We start from the raw sequence: 25454 nt of genomic DNA on the forward strand, positions 1-25454 counted from the left end.
TTAAGACCACTCCTTGGTTCCTTATATTTCAGTTAGGAACTCAAAGATTCAGTCAGCTTTACTAGATTTTTTAGTTCATTTAATCATTTGTTCAACAAATACATATTAAGCACCAGTCCGGCACCCAATTTGACTCTGGGGCTATGAAGATAAAGAGCAGGCTGACCTGGAGGAATCCAGTGTCCTCGTGATTGCATACTCGTAGGACCAAGAGATAAGGCTTTGGTGGAGACGTGCTCCATGCGAGAAGGAAATCAAGGGATTTGCTAAGGCCGTCGGCCAGGCTCAGTGGCTACTCTTTGGAGTGACCTTTGTCTGGGGCATGGACAATGAGAGGGACACTGTGGGCAGAGGAGAGGACGGGGTCCCAGGGGGATGAAAAACCATTTGCAAAACACCGAAGAATGACGGCGCAAGTTTTACAAGCTCCTACTCCCAACACTCCTGGCACAGAGTAGGTATTTTTGAATGAATGGATACAGTGGATTCCACAAGCAAGCACTGCCCTGTCTTCGTTATGTAAAGTCCTATTATGGTAGCGATATAATTATCGTCTGTGGTTGGCCCTCAACTGGAAATGGGCCTTACAAGCTGCATTATTTTCACTGTTCCCAAAATTAAAAGCAAGAAAACTCAATGTTAGCAGCGCACATTCCTGCCCCTTAAATTCCAATGCAAAAAAATAAGCTCCAACAAGTCGCTGATATGTTACTGTGGCTGAGACTAGTTTAATATTTTAAATTCATTCATGATTTAGTAATCTTGTCACAGTGACTATTTTAATGTGTTTCCCAGGGGAACAGTACAACCACCAATTAAATCTGATTCGATGATAAAACATTAACCTCCGAATAATGATAAAAACTGGGGTTTTACTCCTTCCTTTTTTTAAGCTTTCCCTCCTGCCTGAGTTCCTCATTCCTGACAAGTTCTGTCCTGCCATGGTCTCACCTCTAACCAGGAGAAACTGCACGTGGCTGTGTGCCTCCAGGTCTGAACACCCACCAATTATCTAACTAACACCAATTATCTAGCAACTTAAAAAGTACACTTGGGGGCCTGGCGGCTGTGGCTCAGTGGTTAAGGTACCGGCCACATACACTGAGGTTGGTGTGTTCGAACCCGGCCCGGGCCTGCTAAACAATGACAATTCTAACAAAAAATAGCTGGGTGTTGTGGCAAATGCCTGTAGGTCCAGCTACTTGGGAGGCTGAGGCAAGAGAATCGCTTAAGCCCAAGAGTTTGAGGTTGCTGTGAGCTATGATGCCACGGTACTCTACCAAGGGGGACAGCTTGAGACTCTGTCTCGAAAAATATTCGCATTTTGGGTCTGTGCCTTCTGTAGGTAACAACATGTGTTTTAATGGGCAGAGAGAAAGCCGTGGTGAGCATAACGTCACTATTAACAGTGGCAGTTTAGCAGCAGGGCTGTGGGGTGGGAGGCTGCTGCTCCCTCTGTTATCTGTCTCTATTATAAATCTCTGAAAATCTACTTTTTATAGCACCATATGTGACTTGTGTCATAGAAGAAACAAAGGCATTTTCCTAGAGTAGGTAGGCACATGAGTCATCTTGCTGTACATGATCTGGTCTGGAAGCTTCTGCAGATATGGCAGGAGAAATCCCACCAGAACGGGGATGACAGTAACCCTTCCATCCCGTTCACAAGCTGCCGTCATCTCAGCACCACTCTGATCCCCCTGCTGCCACTCACACTGGGCCACATCTGAGAAAGCCACCTCTCTCTACTACTGATAAAGCACCTCCTTATACGAAAAGCAAGGCCTCCCCCTCTGAAGAGGCCGGGGTATGTTCAACACCAAGTATACTTCTTTAAAAATAAATTCCAATCAGCCAGAGAAAAACACCTGTACAGACTGGTTTCCAATGCACATTAGTTTAAGTGGTAACTATTCCAGTCTTTAAAAAGGGAGCATTTTTCAATCAAAATTAAGCATTTGTAAAATGATCTTCCAGAAGGCAAAGATTATAATTTACCAGATACCACTTCTCCTGAAATACTTCTCTCTTTTCTTCTTCTTCATACCTCTTAAATTACCTAGAATGTAAATACCACCTTCTTACATTGATAGTTTTCAATTTTATCTTTTCTAAAAAAATGAACTGAAAAACCTAACTGTTATGGTAATTCAGTTGAGACCCATTCCGGCTAATACAAAGAAATTCTTGATGGATACAGAAAATGAAATGACAAAGAAACCAGCCAAAGATACAAAATACAATTAAAAAACCCAGAATACAAAATTTCATAATAATCAAGAATTACTTAATCATAAAGAAATTAATTACGTTCTCCAGGAAGCAAGAATAATAATTATGACCGGAAGGACAAAAACATGAGCCTCCATAATCACAGAAAACCAGAAATCATGTAAATTTTCAGTAGTGGAGAAATGGGTAAATAAATTATGTATCATCCAAGCAACAGAAGGGCTGGTCCACCTCCATCAGAGACCGCATGTTCACAATGGCAGAATGTGGACAATTCCTGATGTTGGGCATTCAGGGTGGATTACATCACTCAATTCTTTGATTGTCTATGTCCAAAATGGTCCACAAAACATGTTCTATGACTATCTAATAACAGGAAAATGCTCATGACATAACATGAAGTGAAATGTGCAGGGAGGGAGGGCAAAATGCAAACCATGTGAAGTATGTGATTCCTACGTTGTCACGAACACTCGTCAACACAGAGGACACAGGCTGGCAGCAGGGGCTCTGGGTGGCGAAACTGATGATGATGACGATCGATTTCTTCTTTTACTTCTCAGTATTTGAAAATGTGTGAACAAGGAAAAGTTTCCCATAGGTAATTAGCAAAATGACACACAGCTAAGGATGCTTACTGGGGAAGGGAAGGAGGAGGAGGGCTTGGACCTTGAGCGGGAGCTCACGGCATACAGAGTGTGGGATGAGAAGAAGCCGGGCGAGCTGACATCTGAAGGCGTTCACAGGAGGAGGTGACCTAAACCTAGGAGGACACTTCTGCTACCGGGCTGCAGGTAAGCGTTTCTCCAGAAGTTCTCCCGGTGACAGGGGAGTTGGAGCAAACAGAAGGTCACAGAGCTGTGGTCATTGTGGAGGGGGAGGTGAACGACCGACTCACAGATGATGCCCCCTCCGTGGGGCCACAGGTCACGGGGCTCAGAAGGTGGGAGGGGTGTGCAGAGGGAGGCAGGGGAGCTGAGGGGGTCAGTTTGAGCTCAGGGCACACAAAGCAAGTCACTGTAGCTGAGCAGGTTCACAGAGAAGGGCGCTGAGATCAGGCTGCAAAGGCAGGTTACAGCAGAGGCTTGTGGCCCCACCGCCTCCCTGCCCACTTCACAATCCTGCTTGGAAAACCACAGACACTAGAACACATTCTGCACAGGGTTCTAATAAACCAGTGCTCCGCGCTAGCTGCACTGTGAAGGGGAGCCACACCATGGAAATGTCCAGACACGGGCAGCCCCGGCCCACAGCCAGGAGCCCGTGAACGTGACCGCTGTGAGCGCTGACCCACAGGCCAGCTCCAGTGTCACAAGCAATGATGCTGGCGTGGGGCATCCTTCCTTTTAAACTGTACGGAACACGTCTTCGCTTATGGAGTTGGTTTAGGCTCCATGACGACCAACAGGTTTTTCGTTTCCCTGACGCCTGGTGGACATCAGAAAGTGATGAGGGATTTGGGGCCTCCCAAATCTGAGTGCCACCAGCCCCCCCCTTCACATGGGGGAATCTTGGCCGTGAAGTGGCCCCGGCGGCTGGTACCGCCCTTGCTGAGGATGCTGGCACCTCTCCCCATACCCCAGCACTCCGGCCGCACACCTTGTGCCCGAGCATCTCTTGTACTGCAGGATCCTGGCTGTCCCTACCATCCAGTGCTGAAAGCCGCCCCCAGTGACAGCCAGGCAGCCCCTCACCCACCTTCTTTGGAAAGACCCTGACCTTGGGCAGCACCTGTGGCTCAAAGGGGTAGGGCGCCGGCCCCATATGTCGGAGGTGGCGGGTTCAAACACAGCCCCAGCCAAAAAAAAAAGGAAAAAAGGAAAGACCCTGACCAAGACCCCAGAAGGTTCGAAGGACAAGCCACCATGGACTGAGGGAAAGAGAAACCTGAAACAAGCAACTCAGGTTTTCAAACCCTTTAAACTCCTCTGTGACATCCCAGAGGAATTCCTCAGGGACCTAATTCACAATCACGTGGTTATTAAAGCAGAAAAGGAAACAGTAATAAAAGCACCTCCCAACATTTGCTAACGTTTAATTTTTTCTCAAACCCTACGCGCCCTTGGCTACCTCTGGAAGGAGCATGTTGCCTGGTGGTCTGGGACGTACAAAGCTCATGAGGAGACACCCCACCCCCACCCCCGCGCGGGTTTTCGTGCCACTCACGGAAAGGCCATAAAAAGAATGTAATGTCACTAGTTGGAAGGGTTCAGTGCTCTGAGAGCGTGGCCACCACCAGCTAGGAAGAACGGACAGGGGAGGACGGAGAACGGGAAGGGAAGTGAGAACCAGGGTCTCACCAACTCTCGCGCCCCAGGCCCTTCTTACACAGACATTTTAAAGGACTCTCTATCCCTTTTCCTTGCTTTATTTTTCTTATTGCACTTACCACCATCTACAGTGCCAGGCATGTCATAAGTACACAGACGCTCCGTGGATTAGTTCATTCAGCAAATATTTACCGTGTGCCTGCCACGTTCCACAGACTCGCTCGAATGCTGGGGGAGCAGTTAGCGGAACTGACAACGCCCTCCTTCATGGACCTCACACACTAGAGGATGGGTTGGATGGTAAACAGATGTTTCATGTAAAATGTCACGTGCTGATGAATGCTACAAATAAAATAATTCAGGGCAAGAGGTTTAAAGAGAATGTTGGGAAGGCCTTTCTGAGAAGGAGATGCAGGAGCAGAGACCAGAACACTGAGCCACCTGGACATTTAGGTCAGGGGCAGTAGATCAGAGAGAACTCCTGCCCCAGGTGCAAATTAAATTTAAGATTATCACGATTAACAAATCATGCAAAACAGATCAGAGCAATGGGCCTTGCTTTCACATTGGAGGAGGGCCATGTCTGTACACAGCTGGACCCTCAACTGTGGCACCATATACAGTTTTTTGTTTTTGTTTTTTACCAGGTTTTAACCTGCCACCTCTGGTATATGGGACCAGCACGCTACTCCTTTGACCCACAGATGCCACCTGTGGCACCGTATGGTATGTCGTCTTCTTCTTTTTTTTTTTTTTTTTACAAAAAACCACAGTCTGAATAGGCACAGGAGTGCGTGGATAATGCCAGCTACCTTCCTCCCTCCAGAAGCACATAGATACTTCCCCAACAGAACCACTTGCTCCAACTGATGAATATTGCTTGGCTGATGAAATAATTTTGCTTACTAGTTGAGTCTTGCTACTTATATTCTTAACATAAACTTGAGGCAGAATGTACCAAAAAAAAAAAAAAAATCAACTTGGAAAATCCAAGCAAAGTATCCACACCACACACAACTGTAAACTTCAGACACCCTGGAGTCAACACTGGGGGCTTCTGACCCCGGGGCTGTGTGACTCCGGAGCCTCCAGCTCTGAGTGACCCACACCAGCATCTGTTTCCAGCCTGCCTACAGGCATTCCTGACAGATGAGTATGTAAATTATTCCATCTTTAAAACATTCCACCCACAGTGAATCGTTTGCCCATTTTAACTCTTGTCCCATCTCTACTGTGTCTTACATTGGTATAAAATAGACCAAAATCCAAAAATGAGAACTTTCTAGGATAAAAGTACTAATTTTAGCTCCTTGACATACTGTTTGAACAGACAATGCAAACGTAGAAATGTTATAATTGTTAATATATTAAGTTGTATACACTTTAATACCTTCAAACTCTTCTGAGAGGACTAAACTAAACTAAAATAAACTAAAGGACTAAACTAAAATTAAGCAGCTCCTTTTCCTTCTTTTTGGAAAACCAAACAATACCACAGGGGTAGAAAATAAACTTTTGATAAAAACACCACTTGCTTTTAAAAATACTTTTCTGCCAGGCACAGTGGCTCATGTCTGTAATCCCAACACTTTGGGAAGCTAAGGCCGGAGGACCACTTGGCCCAGGAGTTCAAGACCAGCCTGGGCAATCTAGCAAGACTTCATTTCTACTTTTTTTTTTTTTAATTAGCCACTGGAGCCCAGGAGTTGGAGGCTGCAATGAGCTATGATCATACCATTGCACTCAAGCCTGGGTGACAGAGTAAGAGCCCATCTCCAAAAAAAAAAAAAAAAAATTTTTTTTTTAAATCCTTTTCACACCAAAAGACTGCGTAAAAATGTAAAACTTCCAGACATCAAATCATAATATACAAAAATGAGGCGGATGGAATCCATATATATGTATATATAAAACAAAGAGTGCTAATAAATTAATAAGAAAAAAAACAACTGTTCTAATGGAAAAGGAGATATAAGGAAAAAATAAAAACTACAACTAAGCCATAAATCAATGAGAAAGTATCATCAAAGAAAAGCACCTGAAAATAGCAAGAACTTCTCCAGTCAACTAAGGTTTCCTTTGTGTGTTTTTAACAATATCCACTGTAGAAAAGAGTGTACGAGAAGTGAAACCCGTCAACCTTCACAAGGGCAGCTTCACTGGCCCACCTCTCAAAGGACGCTATGGTTAACCTCCGCATATGCAAAATGTTCAAGATGTATGATCCAGAAATTGCACTAACAGGCATACCTTGTGAGCCCTGAGGGAATAACCATGCTTAATGCTGTTTATCTCAGCATTGTAAAAAACTGGAAATAACCTAAATGTCCAAGTATAAAGGTTTAGTTTAACAGATGATGGCATGGCTATACTATGGACTGCTCCTGTCAGTAAAATACTGTTGTAAAAGAATTTATCGTGGTGCATTAAAATATTAATGACAAATTAAGTTTAAAAAGACAGTTTAGGGTGGCGCCTGTGGCTCAAAGGGGTAGGGCACTGGTTCCATATGCCGGAGGTGGCGGGTTCAAACCCAGCCCCGGCCAAATAAAAAAAAAAAAAAAAAGACAGTTTAGATAAGTTTTCACCAAACAACATATACACACACATATACCACTGTACAATGTGTTCATATGGTCCTAATTTTGTATACTGGGGTAAAAATGGTAGAAAAGAAGACACTAAATATATTCAATAATAGGAAAAAATAGCACAGTGGGAGAATCAGTTGAGGCCAGAAGTTCAAGACCAGCCTGGGCAACATAGCATGACCCATCTCTAAAAAAAAAAAAAAAAAAGAAAAGAAAAGAAAGAAAGAAAGAAAAATCAGGCAAGCTCTATGGCAAGTGCCTACCATTTGCAGGTACTCAGGAGGCTGAGGGGGGAGAACTATATGAGCCCAGCAGTGCAAGGTTGCAGTGAGCTATTACTGGGCCGCTGCACTCCAGCCTGGGTGACAAAGTGAGATGATGTTTCCAATGGAAAAAAATGGGATTACAGGTGTTAGTTATGTGATTTTCTCATTTTTCTGCCTTTCTATAATAAAAATGAAATTCTTATAAGAACAGTATCTTTTTAGGAACTCTTCAACGCAATTTGCTAAAACTTAGATCAGAACATTTATTTTAATAAGAAAACATGTTAGCGATTGTGTTGCCAAGCAATTGGGTAAAGGGCAGTAACTGAACCATCTTCTATTTCAAGTAATTAAACCGTATTGAAAGTTAAATAATAACCCAATCATAATTATCTAGTTCAATCCACTGAACAAGCTTTGCTCTGTCTACTCCGTGTTAAACACCATACTGATAATTAATTTGATAGGGGTCCTCTTCAACTCATTGGACCTGAGATCAAAGAAAATGCAAGTCTAAAGGGGTAATCTGAACAGCTGCCCCTGAACACGAAGGCCAGCCGAAGACCCTGCTCCTCCATCCGCTCTGCTCTGCTGCAGGGAGGCGGCCCTGGGTGTTTCACACCTCAGCTGCTGTGTCTCATCTGCCAAGCGGTCCTGCTCCCCCAACAGGCAACATGCCTAAACCCACACCTCAGCACTGAAATGCATTTACCAAAAACGAGGTCAGTCTAGCCCATAATCACAATTCCAATGGTAAAATAATGCAATGTTTTATTTCAGTCAAATTTCAGGGAAAGCAAGCCCCTTGAAGCCACCTGTTATGCACGTGGAACCCTCGTTTGGAAGGCCAACGGCAGGACGCTATAAATATTCATTCCTTATGAAACCCCTCGTAGGTCACTTTTAAAGGGAAGGTTATCGCCGGGACAGCTGGTAATGGACTAGCTGTATTTAAAGACCAAACACCTGCATTTGAGAAGGCGCCAGTAATTGAGAATATTGTAATGTACTATCACTGCGTTGCCAGGGAAAATTAATGGAAAATATTATAGGCCTATACTTCTTAAGAGCATTACATTTGATAATTTAACGGTGAAAACCACCATCATTTAAATTCTATAAAATACTCTTTGCCTGCACAGTCTGCACACCTTTTCAAAAGGTTCGTTGAATAATACCCGTGTTACAAATAACCTCTTTCACCTCCTGTAACAACAGACGAGATTTTCAACAGCTGTCAAAATAGATTCCAGTATCCGTTCCACTCGAGGGTGTTAGAAGACGATCTTCACATTGTCAAGGAGTGTCAGGATGTGGGCACCTTGGTATAAAATGTGACGGAGCTAATTCCAACAGCTACAGAGAAAAGGAGAAAGCTCGAATTAGCTCAAAGGAAAAAGATCAATCTGGGGAAGAAGGAGAGCAAGTCCCAGCTCCGAGCTCAGACACGGTGGGTTTTCTCTAACAGGAGGCCGCAGCGCAGGGTTCTGGACAGGCACCATTCAGTCCAGGTAACAGATAAACCCTCCAACATGTCTCTCTCTCTGCTGCACAGGGCTACAGATTCGGCAGACAAAACTCCAGGATCCCAGTGACATTTTAGTTGCAAATACACCAGGAATAATTTTTCTAGCGTAAGTGGTATGAGTATACCCCATTACCTGTGTTGTATCTCAGTTCGAGTTTAACGAGTGCCTTGTGACGTCTCTGGCAGCCCTACACTGGGGGTAAGTACAGGCCCTTCCCGCCTGGATCTCAGGGAAACATTTTGCCTTTTTATTTTAAAAAATCTGTTAAACTATACAAAAGTTAAGTTACCAGCACAATTTACTCTCCTATACATTTCACCAAGATTCCTCAATGCTTCATTTTTGTCCCCTTGTGTGCGACGTTTTAGAGTAAGTTGCAGACACCAAGTCCCTTCATTGCTAAAGGCTTCAGCCTACATCCCCTAGTAAGGACACTTCCTGAAGTAACCCTGCTATGATTATAACATAAGGTGGTTTATAATCGATTTAATATTGTCCCCTATTATAGGAACCACATTACGTTTCACCCACTGTCCCGATACCGTCCTGTGGCAATGATTCTCCCCGATCCAGGATCCAGAACCCCATGTTGTTGGGGTTACTGTGGTTTCCTGCACGCTGGGCACATCTTTGATGAACATGGTAGTTTCTTTCTTTCTTTCTTTCTTTCTTTTTTTTTTTTTTTGAGACACAGTGTCACTTTGTCATCCTGGGTAGAGTACCATGGCATCATAGCTCACGGCAACCTCAAACTCTTGAGCTCAAGCCATTCTCTTGCCTCAGCCCCTGGGACTGCAGGTGTGCACCATCACACCTGGCCAATGTTTCTATTTTTAGTAGAGTCTGGGTCTCAATCTCGCTCAGGCTGGTCTCAAATTCCTGAGCGCAGGCAATCCACCTGCTTCCGCCTCCCAGAGGGCTGGAATTATAGGTGTGGCCACCACACGCGGCCTAACATGATAGCTTCAATCCAGAGTGTCCAATGCTGAGCTGGGGATTTGCAGAGGCAGAGCTCAGAGGACCACGAGACTCCCCCTCTGCCTTCACACAAATGTACCTACTCTATTCAAGGACTAAATAAGAGCTGATGAACACCACTCACCACTTTAACTCCCGCAAAGTTCAACAAAATACTAAGCAATTCCTGTTCAACTCCAGGGGATGTTCACTAAGACAGGAGAATCATCGAAAACAACAAAAACTAGCAATGGCAATTCTTGTCCAAATTTTTCCTATATATATAATACATATATATATGCACACACGCATATATATTCACACATATATACGCCATAATAATTTCCATATAACCCACCATCGTTTGACCTTCTACCCAGAATTTCGGTATTTTAACTGTGCTTAGATCATCTACAAATACCATAATAATCTGGAAAATGTGCTAACACAGCTCATTCTGCCACAAAGACAAAATGCAAAAGCAGGGAGGTTTTGTTAAAACAATAACACAGAACAATGACAAGAAACCTTTCTCGTTTCCCGACCAACACTTGTTCAATGAAAGGTAAACGAAGAAATTACATTAAGGAATAAAAAGCACAGCATAATTATTTTCCTTTTTAGCTGAGGCATACAAAAACACTCGGAGGTTTTGCATTGAATGGTTTTAAGCTAAATAATGACTTTTATTAAAGGTTACCTCTATAAAAATAAAAACTTTTAAAAATTATTGCAGATTTTTAAAGAATCCAGACCACTGATTTATGTATAGAATCCCTGAAATATGCTTCAAATGCCCCCTGACCACTCATCGTGGGATCCTGCAGGCGAGGGTGCAGTGGTCACAGCACAGCATTTTATGTAACTTCCCCGAAGACATCATTCAGCACAGACATCTGAGGCCTTTAGACTTGAAAGGCATGCACGCAATGATCTAACCAATTAAAAAGACGAAAGTGGACACCAACTTAACGTTTGACAAGTTACAGACAGGCCACCCTGGGGGACTCTGGGCCACACAACTTAAAGGCCCACCGGAGTCATCAGATCCAGACCTGCTCCAGCCCAGACTCAGCCGCTGTTCATTGAGAGCCTGAGCCCTGCTAACAGAGTGGAGGCTTTAAGAAAGAAACCAGGCTTATCTTCCCTGGACCTCTTAAGTGGCCACATTCCTGGGTGTTTAAACTTTATCCAATTGTTCAGTTGGTCCTTGGAGAACAGATAATGTCACCCTGCTTTTGTATAACATGGTACAAAGTACACAGTACTTTACACATACATAGCGATTCCAGAGCCCTGACCATCCTCTCTGCACTGGCCACATCCTGACTGGTCATGTCCCTCAAAGTGTGTATCCAGAATTCCCCCAGACTCTAGGGATTATCTGGCTGGTAGCACAGATTTGTTCTGAAAACAGTCACTGTGGCTTTGGGGCCACCAACCCACAAATCCACCAGAAGCCCAGAGTCCTTTCCCCACGCGCCATCGTGCACTGTACCTCCTCCAGGTCAAGGTCAAGGGATGGCAACACAGGGTGTACCATGGTGCTTCCCATACCATCTCGTTGTATTCAAATATTTCAATCATGAGCTGTCATCAGGCCATCAGTTATCCCCCAGGGTCCTCCACGGTCTGACACACACAGCTCCTCAGTCCCAATCACACTGCAGCCCTTAATGCGGCCACCAACTCCCACAGGTGCAACCTGATAGCACCTGCCTCGGCTGTGCCGCTTCTCTCTGGCATTCTGCCTCAGCTTCTCGACACCACAGAATGAGACACCTGCAGGGATGGGTCAGGACTCGCAGGGACCTTGGCACCCTGGGCAGCCCTTGAGTAAGACCAAGGGAAGCAGGAACCAGTTGAAATACGCCCACAACCACTTCCCGGGCCACTTCCAAGGTACATTCCATGGCCCCGACAGGATCCCTGTGGGACTAAGCCCCAGCCGCTCCCGCAGAGACCCTGATAACGCTGCCCTACAGTGGCCCTTCCTTTCCGCTGTTCCACTCCTCCCACGCCCTTTGCTGCTGCCTGGGATCAATGCCCAAAGCCCGTGCCTCAGGCTCTGCTTCTTGGGGACCTGGAGCTAAGTCTCACTCCATCAATACCCTGATACCGTGGACCGTGTGCCCCTGGGCTCAGCACCAGAGGCCTCCCTCCCTCCCTTCAGGCTGATGGTAACAGTGGCATGAGCCAGGCCCATCACTCCAGCCACGCACACCTCACAGCTGGGTTCTCACCACCCCGCACCCTGTTTCTCTATTTGATTCATCAGGAAATGAGGGGCTTTGCCAAAAGCCATGCTGAAAGCTAGACCCAAGATGCCGCCACGATTCCTGTGACCTACAGAATACAGAATTCTCAGGAGATGCGGCCTCCCTTCCTCCCCCGTTCTCCCACCAGGAGGAAGTGGCATTAGTGCTCCAGGGCCTGTTCTTCCCAACCTTAGGAGACCATGCGGCTCTGATTCCCTCCTCACGTAGCATTTACTTGGACCCTGCAGAGGTCCCTCCCCACCCTCACACATCCCTGCAACTTGCTCCTTCCTCTTTTCTTTCTCAAACTGAGACAATGTGATTTATCTTGATGTTTCCCCTAATAATTTACAGCTCTTCAAAAATTCCAAAGTGGTTCTGCATTGCCCTTTCAGTCACAGATTTTAACTGTGTTTAAGTCCTGTCCCCGGGTCATGTGCTCACACTGACAGAAAGATGCACACCAAGGTCAATGTCACATGCGTCTCCATGCTGCAGGCACAGACACCTGGATTCTGTGACCAGATCGCAACAAGTAGCTTCAGAAATTCCAATGACTGCACTGCACGAGACGGCTCTGGGGAAGTGGGACGAGAGCTCTCCCACTCGGTCTCTGGAATTAACCTTCCTGCTCTTTCTAACTCAACTCCACCCTCCACAGCATCAGGAAAAAAGAATGGCTCCTTCCTGGAACCTCAGTTTCCATGGGACACTGATCATTAGCATGCCTGGAAATTCTAGCAAGGACACATCCAGAAAGCTCAGGGAATGGTGTGGCACAGCCCAGCTTTGCCCTCCTCAAACCCAGACTCGGAGTTGACCTGGGAGAAAGCTCAAAGCCCCAGAGAGAGACTCAGTGCTGACAGCAGCGTGCAGGATTAGCCAACACCGTAATGAGCGATCACACTACATAATAAAAACATATATGCATTTCTGCGCTTATATGTGTAAGTAAAACCTGAGAAGCCTTCCAGGCAATGATTCTGCATAAGGTAATAGTTCACATGAGACACCCTTGTAACCCTGGGATGCTCTTTGAGTAAAACCCTCCGGGGGGACTTCCCAGGGCACCTGCAGGCGCTCTACTGTGCGTTCTGCTCATTACTAGTTGGATTCATCAGAGCATCTGCCAGGACACCACTGTCCTGCCCCTGTCCTCCCCCTGCCTTCCAAAGAGCTGCCATCAGCTAAGAAAGATCCGTTTTGCTTTGATTGTGACACCCCCACAAAACCATGAAGAGACTCAAAACCTTCCTTTCTCACTGCAGCAAGTTCAGGAGGGCAAAAGAGAAGAGATCCCCCTGCTAACACTGGAGCCACTGAGCCCAGTGGAAACCCAGCCCCAAAGACGGGCTCCCAGGTTGGGACAGCGGTGGAAGAGCGCTGGACTGAGAGTCATCCTGGCCACAGTCTCCCCAGCCAGCGCATTGTCTCGGAGCCCGGCAAGACCACTGTGGGCCACAGCTTTTCAACCTGCTCTTCTTGGACACTTAGGGTGAGAGAGTGGGGGTTACGGGGTGTCCACTTCCCGTATGCTTTTATGTGAGTTTCCATGTGTGAACAAAAATCTTCGTATCCATAAAACTTGAAAGCCACTGCACCAAATCACCTTCCATGCCAGTTGTCTATGTCCCCAGCGCGGTCCACAGACGCAGCAGCCACGTCACCTGGGAGCTCAGCAAGACTGCAGGGTGCAGACCACGTGCCAGAGCCCCTCACGCAGAGGTTCCAGTAACAAGGTCCCCACGTGGTCGGTATGCATGTTAAATTTTGAGAAGGACTGGTCTGGGGCATTTTTATCTTTTCCTGTAAGTGTTCTCAATGGTGTCTCTTAACTCCAGTTCTAATCAAAGTGCCCTACCAAAAAATATAAAATAAAAGTGCCCCACTGAAAGGAGCCCTGAGAACTGTCACTAAGTCTCAGGATGCTATGGACACTTGAGGGATCAAGAACAATAGGTGACCAGATGTTTTACTTTCCCAACTTTAACTATGTGGGAACTCACAAGCAGGTCTGGATCAGCTCACGGTGCCCCTTCCTCATTCCACCCGAAATCATTCCTGACGGAGCACAGCACACATGCGTCCAGCTGCCCTCTCTCTAACCTACTTGTATTCACCCTTACACAGCCTGGGAAGCCTGCCCCTCACCCAGCACATGCACCAAGTTCCTCTCTCAGTGTGGTTTCCTTAATGAAACTGGTATTAGTGGCCTTAAAAAGGCAAGAGTCTTGTAAGCCCTAAAGCTCTTGTTTCAGAAGACACGATCAAGTTTGCTTCTTCCATTCAGCTTCTTGGGCCGCCCAAACCAACTATTCCCTCCTTCCCCTCAACTCCAGTTTGGTCCTCTAATAAGAACTACAAAGCACCCTGAGATGTCATCTAACCCCAGCGAGAATGGCCCACATCACAAAGCCTCAAAGCTGCAGATGCCGGCGTGGATGTGGAGAGAAGGAACACTTGTATCCTGCTGGTGGGACTGCAAACTAGTACAACCTTTTTGGAAGGAAGTACGGAGAATCCTCAGAGAACTCAAATTAGACCTCCCGTTTCATCCTGCAATCCCATTACTGGGCATCTACCCCGAAGGAAAGAAAAATCATTTTATCATAAGGACACTTGCACTAGACTGTCTATTGCAGTTCAATTTACAATCATCGAAATGTGGAAACAGTCTAAATGGCCACCAACCCAGGAATGGATTAACAAGCCGTGGTATATGTACACCATGGAATACTATTCAGCCACTAAAAAGACAGAGACTTTACATCTTTTGTATTAATCTGGATGGAAGTGGCAAACGTTATTCTTAGTAAAGCCTCACAAGAATGGAGAAGCCAGAATCCAATGTACTCAATACTGATATGAAGGCAGCAGATGAGCTAATACAAGGCGGGGTAGGGGAGTGAGGGAGCGGGGAGGAGGGAGAGGGATGGGGGGGTCACGGTGGACGGCACACCTCTTGGGGGCAGGATACACTTATAAGAGGGACTTTACCTGACATACGCAATCAGTGATCTAATTCTCTGTACCCTCAATGAATCCCAAACAATAATAATTTTAAAAAAAGAACTACAGTGTCCAGCAACTGATTACAGTCTAATTATTGCCTACATGTTTATTTCCACAACTCAAGTGTAAGCTCCTTGTGCAGAGTTCTTGCAACTAGTTCAGTTTTGACAGAGTACCCAGCTCTCTGCCGGGGTGTCCAGTGAAGGCCTTATGTGCAGAGGTGCTTGGGCCCACAGCTTCTACCGGACACTTTTTGCCAGGGACCATCAGTATAATGGTACTGTATTAGCCACAGTGTAGAGGAAACTACTGAATCATTTGATTTTTTTTCCTAGTAAATTAAGGAAAGAATATTGTTGATATGTAGAGTGGGGACAAAACCCTATAATTATCCTCTGAGTCTCGAGGAGACACATGTTCCCACACAGAGCAGGCCAGTTCCTGGGGACTCCATGCTGGACCTGAGGTGCAGGCTGCAGAGGAAGGTGCAGGTCTAACCAGCTAAGGGTGGGGGTTGGCAATGGAGGAGGAGCAGGGAAGGAGAGAGAGAGGCTCCTCTTCTGAAAGTTCTGCTTTCTTTGTGAAAATCCTGCCTTAGGCGGCTTCCATGGAAGCGAAAAATAGTGTAATAGCTCTGGGAAGATGTCTGATTCTGCGTCTGTGTGACCTGGATAACCTCAAAGAGGTCTTAGAGAGATTAGGAGAAATGAAAAGGAAGAAACAATAAAAACTCAAAGTAGTAAGTGTTTATATATATGTATACACACACATCAAATACACACACACAAACACACACACATACACACATATATAAAGGATTTCTGTGGACGCCACACCTTTCCTAACTAATGAGTTATACAAGGCACTCCATCCACACAGGACAACCTCTGAATTGTCCGAATTGTCCCCTCAGGTCAAGATGAAGCCCTATTTCCCGGTTCTCTGGTGGTGTCACCCTCTTCGGGATTCCACTTCTGCGGCCTGGACTCTGGAGTTGTCAATTACTTCCCAGTATTCCCAACCCTCACTTTGCCTTTCTTAGTTTGTTTAAACATAAACAAACCAGTCTGACTGCTGTGCCTTGCGCCTGCCTTTCACTGGCATTGATGAAGCCTGTGTGTGACACATCCTCAGGTGGTGAGCCCTTGAGCAGCCACGCTACACAACCAAATCCAAGTCACAGCACAGTGAGAATGAGTCTGTCCTGCTGCTGCAATTCACAGCCTGCAGAGGCCCAATCTTCCCAGCTCTACCCAAAGAACAGGACAAAACTCCCAGGGGAAAGTGTTTTGTGTAGGAAGCCCCTACATATTCCATTCAACAAAATGATCCTCTTTATAATTGAATAAAAAAAATCCTTTCTTTTCACATTCACCAACCAAAGGGAAAAAGCGTGGACAAGTTATTTGAGAAATCTGGGTCAGGGTTGCGTGTTCTTAGGAGAGAAACAGAAAAACAGAACTAAATAAAGAAGGTGGAGCCTCATAAACTGACATCTTTTAGGGTTCCAACTCATCCCCCATCTCTGCTTGATGATCCTTTATTTATCTATTTACTTATTTATTAATTCATTTATTCATTGCCCTAGGTAGAGTGCTGTGGTGTCATCATCACGGCAACCTCAAACTCTCGTCCTTAAGCGATCTTCCTGCCTCAGCCTCCCCAGTAGCTGCGACTACAGGCTCCTGCCACCACACCTGGTGAGTTTTTCTATTTTTAGTAGAGACAGGGTTCCTTGCTTAGGCTGGTCTCAAACCCCTGAGCTCAAGTGATCCGCCTGCCTCGGCCTCCCAAAGTGCTGGTATTACAGGCCTGAGCCACTTCGCCCAGCCTTGATAATCCTTTAAATGAATAGATTTACAGTCATTTAGGAAAATGTATTTATATTAATTAGAAGCAATTCCATGTTAATTAGAGGCAAATTCAAGCCTGAGGAATAGAAGAGATCTTCACTGAATCATTTACAAGCAACTTCTAGCTAATAACAGGTTTTACCACCACCATTTTACAGATAAGAAAACAGAAGGTTCAGGACCTAATGACTGGGCCAATCTGAAGGATTTCAAAATCTGCAGTCTGAGCATCCCCACAACACGTGCCCGGACACAGCCAGCCAGCCACTGGCTCAATACCTTCTCTTCCTCTCTCTCTCAATCCTTCTCCCCCAGACACCGATGCTGTCAGCACCCAAGCTGCCCTCCGGTGGTAGCGTCCTCAGAAGGGGCCAAATGGGGAACCGTCCTGCCTCATTTCTCTCTCTTTCGCCCCTGAGGATTCTGCATATACCAGATTAACTCTTTCCCCAAAGCACACAGAGTGCATACACACTCACACTCACACACACACTCACACATTCATAGTCACACTCACACACCTCACTCTCACACTCACATTCACACACACACACTCACACATGCACATACTCTCACACACACTCACACTAACGCATACATATTCACACACTCACATTCATACTCACACACACCTCACTCTCACACACATTCACACTCACACATTCATATAAACACTCTCACACATTCACATATGCACACACTCACTCCCTCATACTCACATATTCACACACTCACACACATTCACACACACATTCATACACTCACATACCTCACTCTCACACTCACACACTCACTCATACTCACATATTCACACTCACATTCATACTCACACTCACCTCACTCACACACATTCACACTCACACATTCACACTTTCACACACTCACACATACTCACATATTCACACACTCACATTCACACACCTCACATTTGCACACACTCACACTCACATTCACACTCACACTCTCACTCAGACTCACACACCTCACACACATTCACTCATAGTCACACACACACTCACACATGCACATACTCTCACATACACTCACTCATACTCACATATTCACACATTCACATTCACACACACATTCATACTCACACTCACTTCACTCTCACACACATTCACACTCACATTCACACACTCTCACACACTTACACTCACTCATACTCACACACTCACTCATACATTCACACGCTCTCACACACACATACCCTCACACACACTCTTGCACACTCACACACAACCCCCTTTTTCATATTGCAGTGCCTCTTTCCTTCCCTCCTCATTCTCAGCATGCTCCTGTCTGAAAGTCCACCCGGGTCTCCATCGTGTCCCTGCAGAAGGAACTCCAAGCTGTCAAAGTCCTGCACACCCACCGTCATTTCTACTCCTGATTTCTGCCTCCCAGAGCTCAGCACTCTATATTCCCCCAGCTGATGGCGAGCTCACCCGCCCTGCTGGGAGACGCCTTCCTGTCTGCTCTCCACAACCCTTTCCACACATCTCATCAGCTCCTAGTGCCTCCACATCTCCACTCCACACCTCTCCTCCCACAGGCAATCAGCTGCCGGGTTCTCTGTGTTCCTGGTACCTCCCACCGCCCAGTACCTTTGGGCCACCTGGTGACATCACCAGGGCGCATGTCACGTTAGTCACTGACTCCACACTGCGAGTACCATGTGCCACGTGCTGGAGTAGAGTGAGTTACCTTCCCACTCCACGGCATTATCCCTGGCCCAGGAAATGTTCAGAATGTGTTTTGAGTGAATAAATGAACAAAAGATCTTATCTATATCATCAGGAAAACTGGGGCTGCTTCCTTGAAACTCCATTTGTGATCTAAAACAGTAACTCAGGGTAGGGGATGGCATCCCTGTACCACAGCAACCCAAACCATATTAACAGCAGGACCAACATCTCCACACTCTGATGACAGCTGCAAGCCCTCTTCAGTCTCTGCAATTATTTTTGCCTCAAGCACCACCAGTTCAGATAATCTTTTCTCTCATATTCAATTATAAGAATAGCAATACTTTTTTGCCATATATGTACTATAGACACACAGTTTCCCCACAAAATATACAACTTTGTACGTTAAAAGTCTTTATGGATTAAGTTGCAAATCTCCCTTTATTACACTCTTTCCACTGAAAAATATATTTCAAGTCCAAATGACAAAAGTCATAAATAAATGCCACACAACCTATTTTTCTCTGGGAATTGCAGTCAGTGGATCATTCGCAGATATCAAATGATCTTCTGGTCTCAGAAATGGTCACCTGCAAACTGAGTCTGGCCAGAAACACCAGTGGCTTCTGGGTGGGCAGTGGAAGGGCCTTACCCAGGGTATGAGGGCTCCGGAAATGAGCCTTCACTTGGGATTGATGAAGGCCAATACCCTGACCAAATCTGGAATGAAAAAGAAACACACACAAGTAAACCCACAAGGACTAATTCAGCCATTGTCCTTGGCTCTACGAACCTGAGCCACAGGATGAATCTATGAATCTCTAGATTCTATTAGCATCAACGCCCCTGCATGGAACTCAAATAAGTCACGTTGGATGTGCAGCATCTCTCGCTATTTAAAACTGGCCCTGCGGTAAACGGAACAAGCTCATACTCTTACTAAAGGCCCAGGTATGAATTTAGTTCCCATCCACCAAATTCTAAAATCTCTAAACACTAGAAGGAATGTGTGTGTGTGTGTTTTAAACTGATGATTACAAAGTAAAGCCAGTGGCACAGGATGACTCTGGTGCAGGGAATCTTAGCCACCCAGTGAATGAGTCATTCTGCACAGCCTAGTTTTCCAAATTGGTGAAAGCTTTACACACCAACACAGCTTCAGAGGTGAATTATGTTGGGTGTAAATGTTTCCAAAGTACATTGACTATTTCTCCCTCTCTCTCTTTTTCCTTTTTGAAGCAGAGTCTCACTTTGTGGCCTGAGCTAGAGTGCAGTGGCATCATCACAGGTCACTGTAACCTTATGCTCCTGGTCCAAGGGATCCTCCTGCCCCAGCCTCCTGAGAAGCTGGGACTACAGGCATCTGCCTCAACCTCCACACCAGGCTAATTTTTTGTCCTCTTTAACCAGTGTATCTAAAATGTATCCTTTTGATGGTTTACTGTTACTAACACTAAACAGCAATTATCAGTTCATGTTATTATAGAATGATGCCTTCCCTTCCAGGTTAATTGAGAGTTCCTACGCTAATATTCCCCATCCTTCAAGATTTTTGCCCCAATTCTTATGTGTAGAGTTATACTTCCTCTGTCTCTTTCTTAGTTGCCAGGCTGTCAGGGTTCACTTTTCACTGCTGTTTACAACAGCCACTCACCCCATTCTCAGTGTGCTCCCCCTAACACACCTTGGATTCTTTTCCAAGTTGGAAAAACATGTTAGGATTGTGTCTGGAATAAGAGTAAGTATGTTGTGAGAGAGGAACTGACAAGAGTATTCTTCTGGGATTTTTATGCCATCTACTCTGGTTGCTAAGTGGACATTTTTGCCCCCTTCCTGGTTTTGGCTAGCTTCCAGATATGCAGAGCCACACTGCGACTCAGGTGTGCTGTGACAAATCTCAATGCTCCTCCTGATCCCATGCTCCAAAAGTAAACCAAGTAAACCATGACCTTCCTAATAAATTTCTGCCCTTACCACACAACAAAACAAGTGCCAAGGTTTCCATGTAGGCTAAAGGTCTACGCTGAGACATTAATGCAGACACTGGAAAAATGGTCCCTATCTTACATAATGGTTCTATATTTTGTGCACCTACACCATTGGACAGCACAAACAGGTGGGTATCTTAACAATGAAGTATGGAAACACTTTCCAAGGGAAAAAATTACAAGCGATTTCTAAAACTCATAGAAGTTAAATCTCTTTGTTTATTGAATTCCAAGATTTTTAAACGAGGCCACTTCTTTGTAATACCATATATCCAACTGTTTCACTCACTAACCCACCTGAGCTGCCACGCTGGGAAACACCCTTCCATTTACTCAAAGGGAAAAATGTTCCTCCAACATCTGAGCCACCTAAAGACGAATTATCCTGAAACAGTCCCTAAAAGCACTGAAGTCATGCACTCAACAAAAATGACTGTATTTAAATCCTCTGCCTTCTATATAATGCAGAAGTTTATATAACTGTGTTTGTCAAACCTGGGAAAGCAAAACCAGGCACTGTTGACACGGTGACCCCAGTTGTTCCTCCATGCCCTCATGAGGGAGGCCAGGCCTCCAGCTATGTGTAAACTGGAGCTAAACCATGGGGGGCCTGGCCACTGCCACCCCAGTGAGTCAGGATATGGGCATCTGGGCTGGGGCTAAGTGGAATCTCCCTGTATGGCCCTGCACATTGACCACGCAGGGGCTTTCAGGTGCAGTCCTGTCTGGTCAGGAAAAGGCTGGCAAGGATTTCCTCCGTCATTTCCACCCTATGATTCTATATATGGAAACACCCCATTCCAGTGTTTTCAGGCATCATGAGGACCACAGCAGGGAGAAGGCCAGCTCCCTTCTGCTACTCTGAAGGCACACTCAGAGCAGGCCCCTACTGCCCAACTGGACTTTGTCATCAAACCTAGCCCAGACCTCTGCTGGGTTTCCCAGGCTCACAGCTCTGACCTGCACCAGCCAAAAGAGGACCCTGCATTCTTTTCTCTGCACAGACACTGGGGCTGCCTTCACCCTTCCCCAGCAGCGCTCTAATCCCAGATCACATCCCATCCCAGATCACAGCCTTCGGGCCTTTGCCAGCCCCTGGTCCCCACCCCCTTTCCCCCAGGACATAATTTCAGTGTGTCACCACCAAGCTGACAAACAGCACAGTGCTGGCCCCTTCCAGCTCAGTCACTTTCTCCACCAGCTGAGGTGTCTGTGAGTACGAGCGGGGGAATAGGGAGCAGTTCTGTTCCATTCAGTAAAGTTTCCCAACAGAAAGCACCACGGAGCCCGATTCCTGCCAGCCCTTTCTCCTGGACCCGTCATCAATCCGGACAACGTGATGAGCGCGCTAACCACACCATAGACGCGCGCTGCAAATGTCATTTTAATAGTCTGCAGCATCACCTCGGTATTATTCTGAGGACAAGACACTAAAACCCGAATATCCATGGGGGAAAACGAGTAATAAAATTGGATTTTCACGTATTCCCATACAGCCTTATCCAAGCTTGGCTTCTGAAGGGCAGTCCGGGGCTTGTTCACATGTAGCTAAAATCCAGCGAGCCACGTTGCCCAAAAGAAAAAGGAGGAAAAAAAAAAAAAAGCCCAGAAAATCCAGACTCTACGTGACCTGACTTACTTATTTCCCAGGAAACTGCATGAGAGAAAAATCACTCATGCTACCGTGGCTACCGCGGATGGACTGACCAGCGCGCGACGGGGAGGACCCCAAGGCGGCGGCGGAGGTGGGCGGCGGTGGGGACGGAGACCCGGACCTGGCGCGTGCCCAGGGCCCCGGGGCCACCCTGACCGTCCGGGCGGAGCTGTCGGGGCGCACCCGGCCGCAGGTGCCGCAGCAGGGGGCGAGGGGCCGGCGGCCGCGCACTTACCCGGGCTGTTGGCCTCTCCTTCCAAGACGTGCAGCTCGGCGCAGTCAGCCAGGGAGTGCTCCAGGCAGAGCTGCAGGAAGCGGGCCTGGGTCTGGCTCACGCGCCTGAGCAGCGACAGCAGCGCAACAGTCTGCTCGCACTCGTTCCAGCCCTTGAACCAGCCCGCCAGCACCCCGACCTGGTCGCGAAACATCATGGTCAGGGGGCCGCGCTCGGTCTACAGAGCCCCCGGGCAACGCCGCGCGCCGCAAAGTTTGGCGGAGCCGCAGCCCCACGGCCGCCGGGGACGCGCTCGGGTTCCAAGGTGTCTCCGGTTCCCGGACGCTGCAGATACTGCCTGGACTCCCGCCTCTCTCGTCTGGTTTCGGTTACGTTCGGGTGGCTCGGGCTGATTTTCCCCGAAGACGATGACAGACAGGAGCACGGAAATGTTGCTTTAAAAAAATAACGACTTTTTAAAAATCCCCCGCAAGGCACACAGCTGGATGGAGAAGGCTCCCTCTCTGCCCCCGCCTGCAGCTTCGGGGTGGTGATCTCCGACGTCCCGGGGTCTCCTCCCCGCTGGGCGGCCGCTCGGACCCTCACGCCGGCATGTCCGAGCTGCGATCACCACTGGAAGGAAAGAAAGAGCCGCAGTGAGACCTCGGCCCACCGCGGAGCGCGCCGGGGGGACGGGCGCCCGGGAGGGGCCGGGGGCCGGGGGCGTCCCGCGGAAGGTTGGGTTCCCCCGAATTCCGGCCGCGCCCCCCACACCCCCGGAAGCGGGAGATGGGCTCCTCTCGTCCGGGGAAGAGCGAGAAGCCTCCGGGTTCCCAGGTGCGGGACCAGACCCCGCAGCTTCCTGTTGCTGCTGCTGCCAGCGGCGGGTGCTCCCCGCGCGCCCCGCCCGGGGTGGCCTCGGGCGCTGCGCCTGCGGACGCCGGAGCCAGCAGCAGCCCTTCCCCGCGCCGAAAACTTGCACTGCGGCTGCGAGGGGGCGCGGGGGTGGGGTGGGGGCTAACGCGAGGCGGAGGCTGAGGCAGCGGCCCCAGTTCCTTCCTCCTCCCGGAGAAGCCGCCGAGCGGCTGCAGCTCCATCTACAGCCACAGCCGGCATCTCCGCCGCCAGGCGCCCCTCTGGATTTAGGCCGTGAGCAGCCGCGGCTGCAGCTCCAGACAAAAATAAACTCTCCCCACCCCGAGCTCTGCGCCCCGCGGGCGGCGGCGCAGCTCAGGGCCCCGGCTCCCCGCGCCGCGCCGCCGCAGCCCACCCGGGCGGTCTCCCGGGGCCTGCTCCGCCCGGAGCCACCAGGCGTGTGCGCGCGTGAGCCTGTGTGCGCGCGTGTGTGTTTTAGGCATTTTGCCGCCGCCTACGGGCGGGTCTGTCCGGCCCAGCGCCCAGCAGCGCGTCCCAGGCCGAAGGCGGCACGGCCCTGACGCATGCCGCGCGGGGACAGCCCAGGTCCGCGGGGCCACTTCCCTGGGCGGACAGGGCGGCCCCGTGGGGGTGCGGATAGGCGCCGGGGCACACGCCCCCCACGACCGTAAAGAAGAAAGTTCTGTTGCGGGGTTCCCCCAGTCCCATCCCGGTTGGGGTGGCCGCCGGCTGCAGCGAGGATACCCCAGCGGCTCAGCCTTGAGGGTGGCTTGCTCCCAGCGTCTGCTCCCGGGGCTCTGAGGGCCTGGGGAAGCTCCCGGGTGGGGACCCCTGGCGACCGTCGGGCCTCCGTCGGGGGCGGAAGGGAAGGGGCGCTCACCTCGGCGCGGCTCATCCCGGCAGCGCAGGGCCCCCCGCACGGGTCCCGGGCCGCGGCGGCTCTCAGCGGGGTTGGGGGCGCCCGGAGCTCGGGACGCGGGCCATGCCGTCGGGGCGGGCGGCGCGGGGAGACTGTGGCGCTGAGAGCCAGGGCCACCTCCGCCGCGGCTGCTGCCGTCTCCAGGGTCGGCTCGCGGAGGACTGAGCCGGCGGAGCCGGAGTTCCCCACATGCTCCTCATTAACATACACCATTACATCATGGGCTTGGCAGGGAGCGCCCGCGCGGGGGGAGGGACACGGCCGGCGGCGGGGGGGGGCAGGGGAGGATCCCGGGACCCCGCGGGCGGCTGCGGGGGGGAGCGGATTCCTAAGTGGGGGCCGGAGGCGGAGGGAGCGGACGGGGAGGAGCCGGGTGGAGCTGCCGGGTCGAGTCGAGAGAAGTTCGGAGGGAAGGGGGAGTGGGTCCGGTGAATTCCCCTCTCGCTGCAGGAGAGATCTGGAAAGGCTGGGGCGGTCCAGCCACCAGAGCCGGGGCGAGAAGGACCTCGGAGGGCGCTCGAGCAGGGGCTGTGCTGCCACCGGCTGCTAGTCCTCGGGAATGTGGTTCGTCGTCTCGAGTGACCCCTCGGCCCTCCCGGAGCCAGAGGGTGGCAGAGAGGCGTGGCCTGTAGGCGGCGGAGACCGGGATGAGTCCCCCGGGTGGCGACGGGCGGTGCGCCAGAGCTGGACGCGCCAACGCGCGGGACTGCGGGCGGCCCCTACCGAGGGCCCGGGCAGATCATCCCTTCGCTCTGGCGGGGGCCTCGTGGCGGGCTCTGCACCCCTTCTGGGCCCCGCTGTGCCCTGGGAAGGCGGCGGGGCTTGGGGGCGCGGGCCTGGAGCGGAGGCTGGCACCTTCCTCCAGACCGGGAGGCGTGGCGAGACCACCTGTCGGCCCCTGCGCCTCCGGGTCCCGCATGCTTCATCCTCGCCTGGAGAGCTCGCGGGTCCCGCATGCTTCATCCTCACCTGGAAAGCTCGCAGAGCGGAGGAGAAAAGGCTTCAGAGGCGCTGATGGCGCAGGAGAGATCGGACGGCTGCGGGGCCGAGGCCACACGGGTGGGCTGGGCAAGTGCCCCGGCTGGTCTCCAAAGTAGAAACCTCCTTTTCTCTGAGGTTTAGGGCCTAAAACCTAAAACTTGCTGTG

At 49.1% G+C, this 25454-nt stretch overlaps 1 protein-coding gene across 2 annotated transcripts in view; it reads right to left on the bottom strand.

The window, feature by feature from the left end:
- SAMD4A (sterile alpha motif domain containing 4A) overlaps nt 1-24508 on the bottom strand; it is a 209967-nt gene extending 185459 nt beyond the window's left edge. The window contains exons 1-2 of one of the 2 annotated variants that reach the window (XM_053593943.1): nt 24269-24508; nt 22534-23145 (exon numbers count right to left, since the gene is read on the bottom strand). In XM_053593943.1, the coding sequence (XP_053449918.1) occupies nt 22534-22729 (196 nt within the window). In that variant the 5' untranslated portion in view covers nt 22730-23145; nt 24269-24508. The remainder of the gene's footprint in view (nt 1-22533; nt 23146-24268) is intronic. The other variant, XM_053593942.1, reaches the window with a different exon arrangement.
- Between the last annotated feature and the right edge of the window lie 946 nt (nt 24509-25454).

This window comes from Nycticebus coucang, chromosome 6, assembly GCF_027406575.1.
Source record: "Nycticebus coucang isolate mNycCou1 chromosome 6, mNycCou1.pri, whole genome shotgun sequence".
NCBI classification, from domain to species: domain Eukaryota; kingdom Metazoa; phylum Chordata; class Mammalia; order Primates; family Lorisidae; genus Nycticebus; species Nycticebus coucang.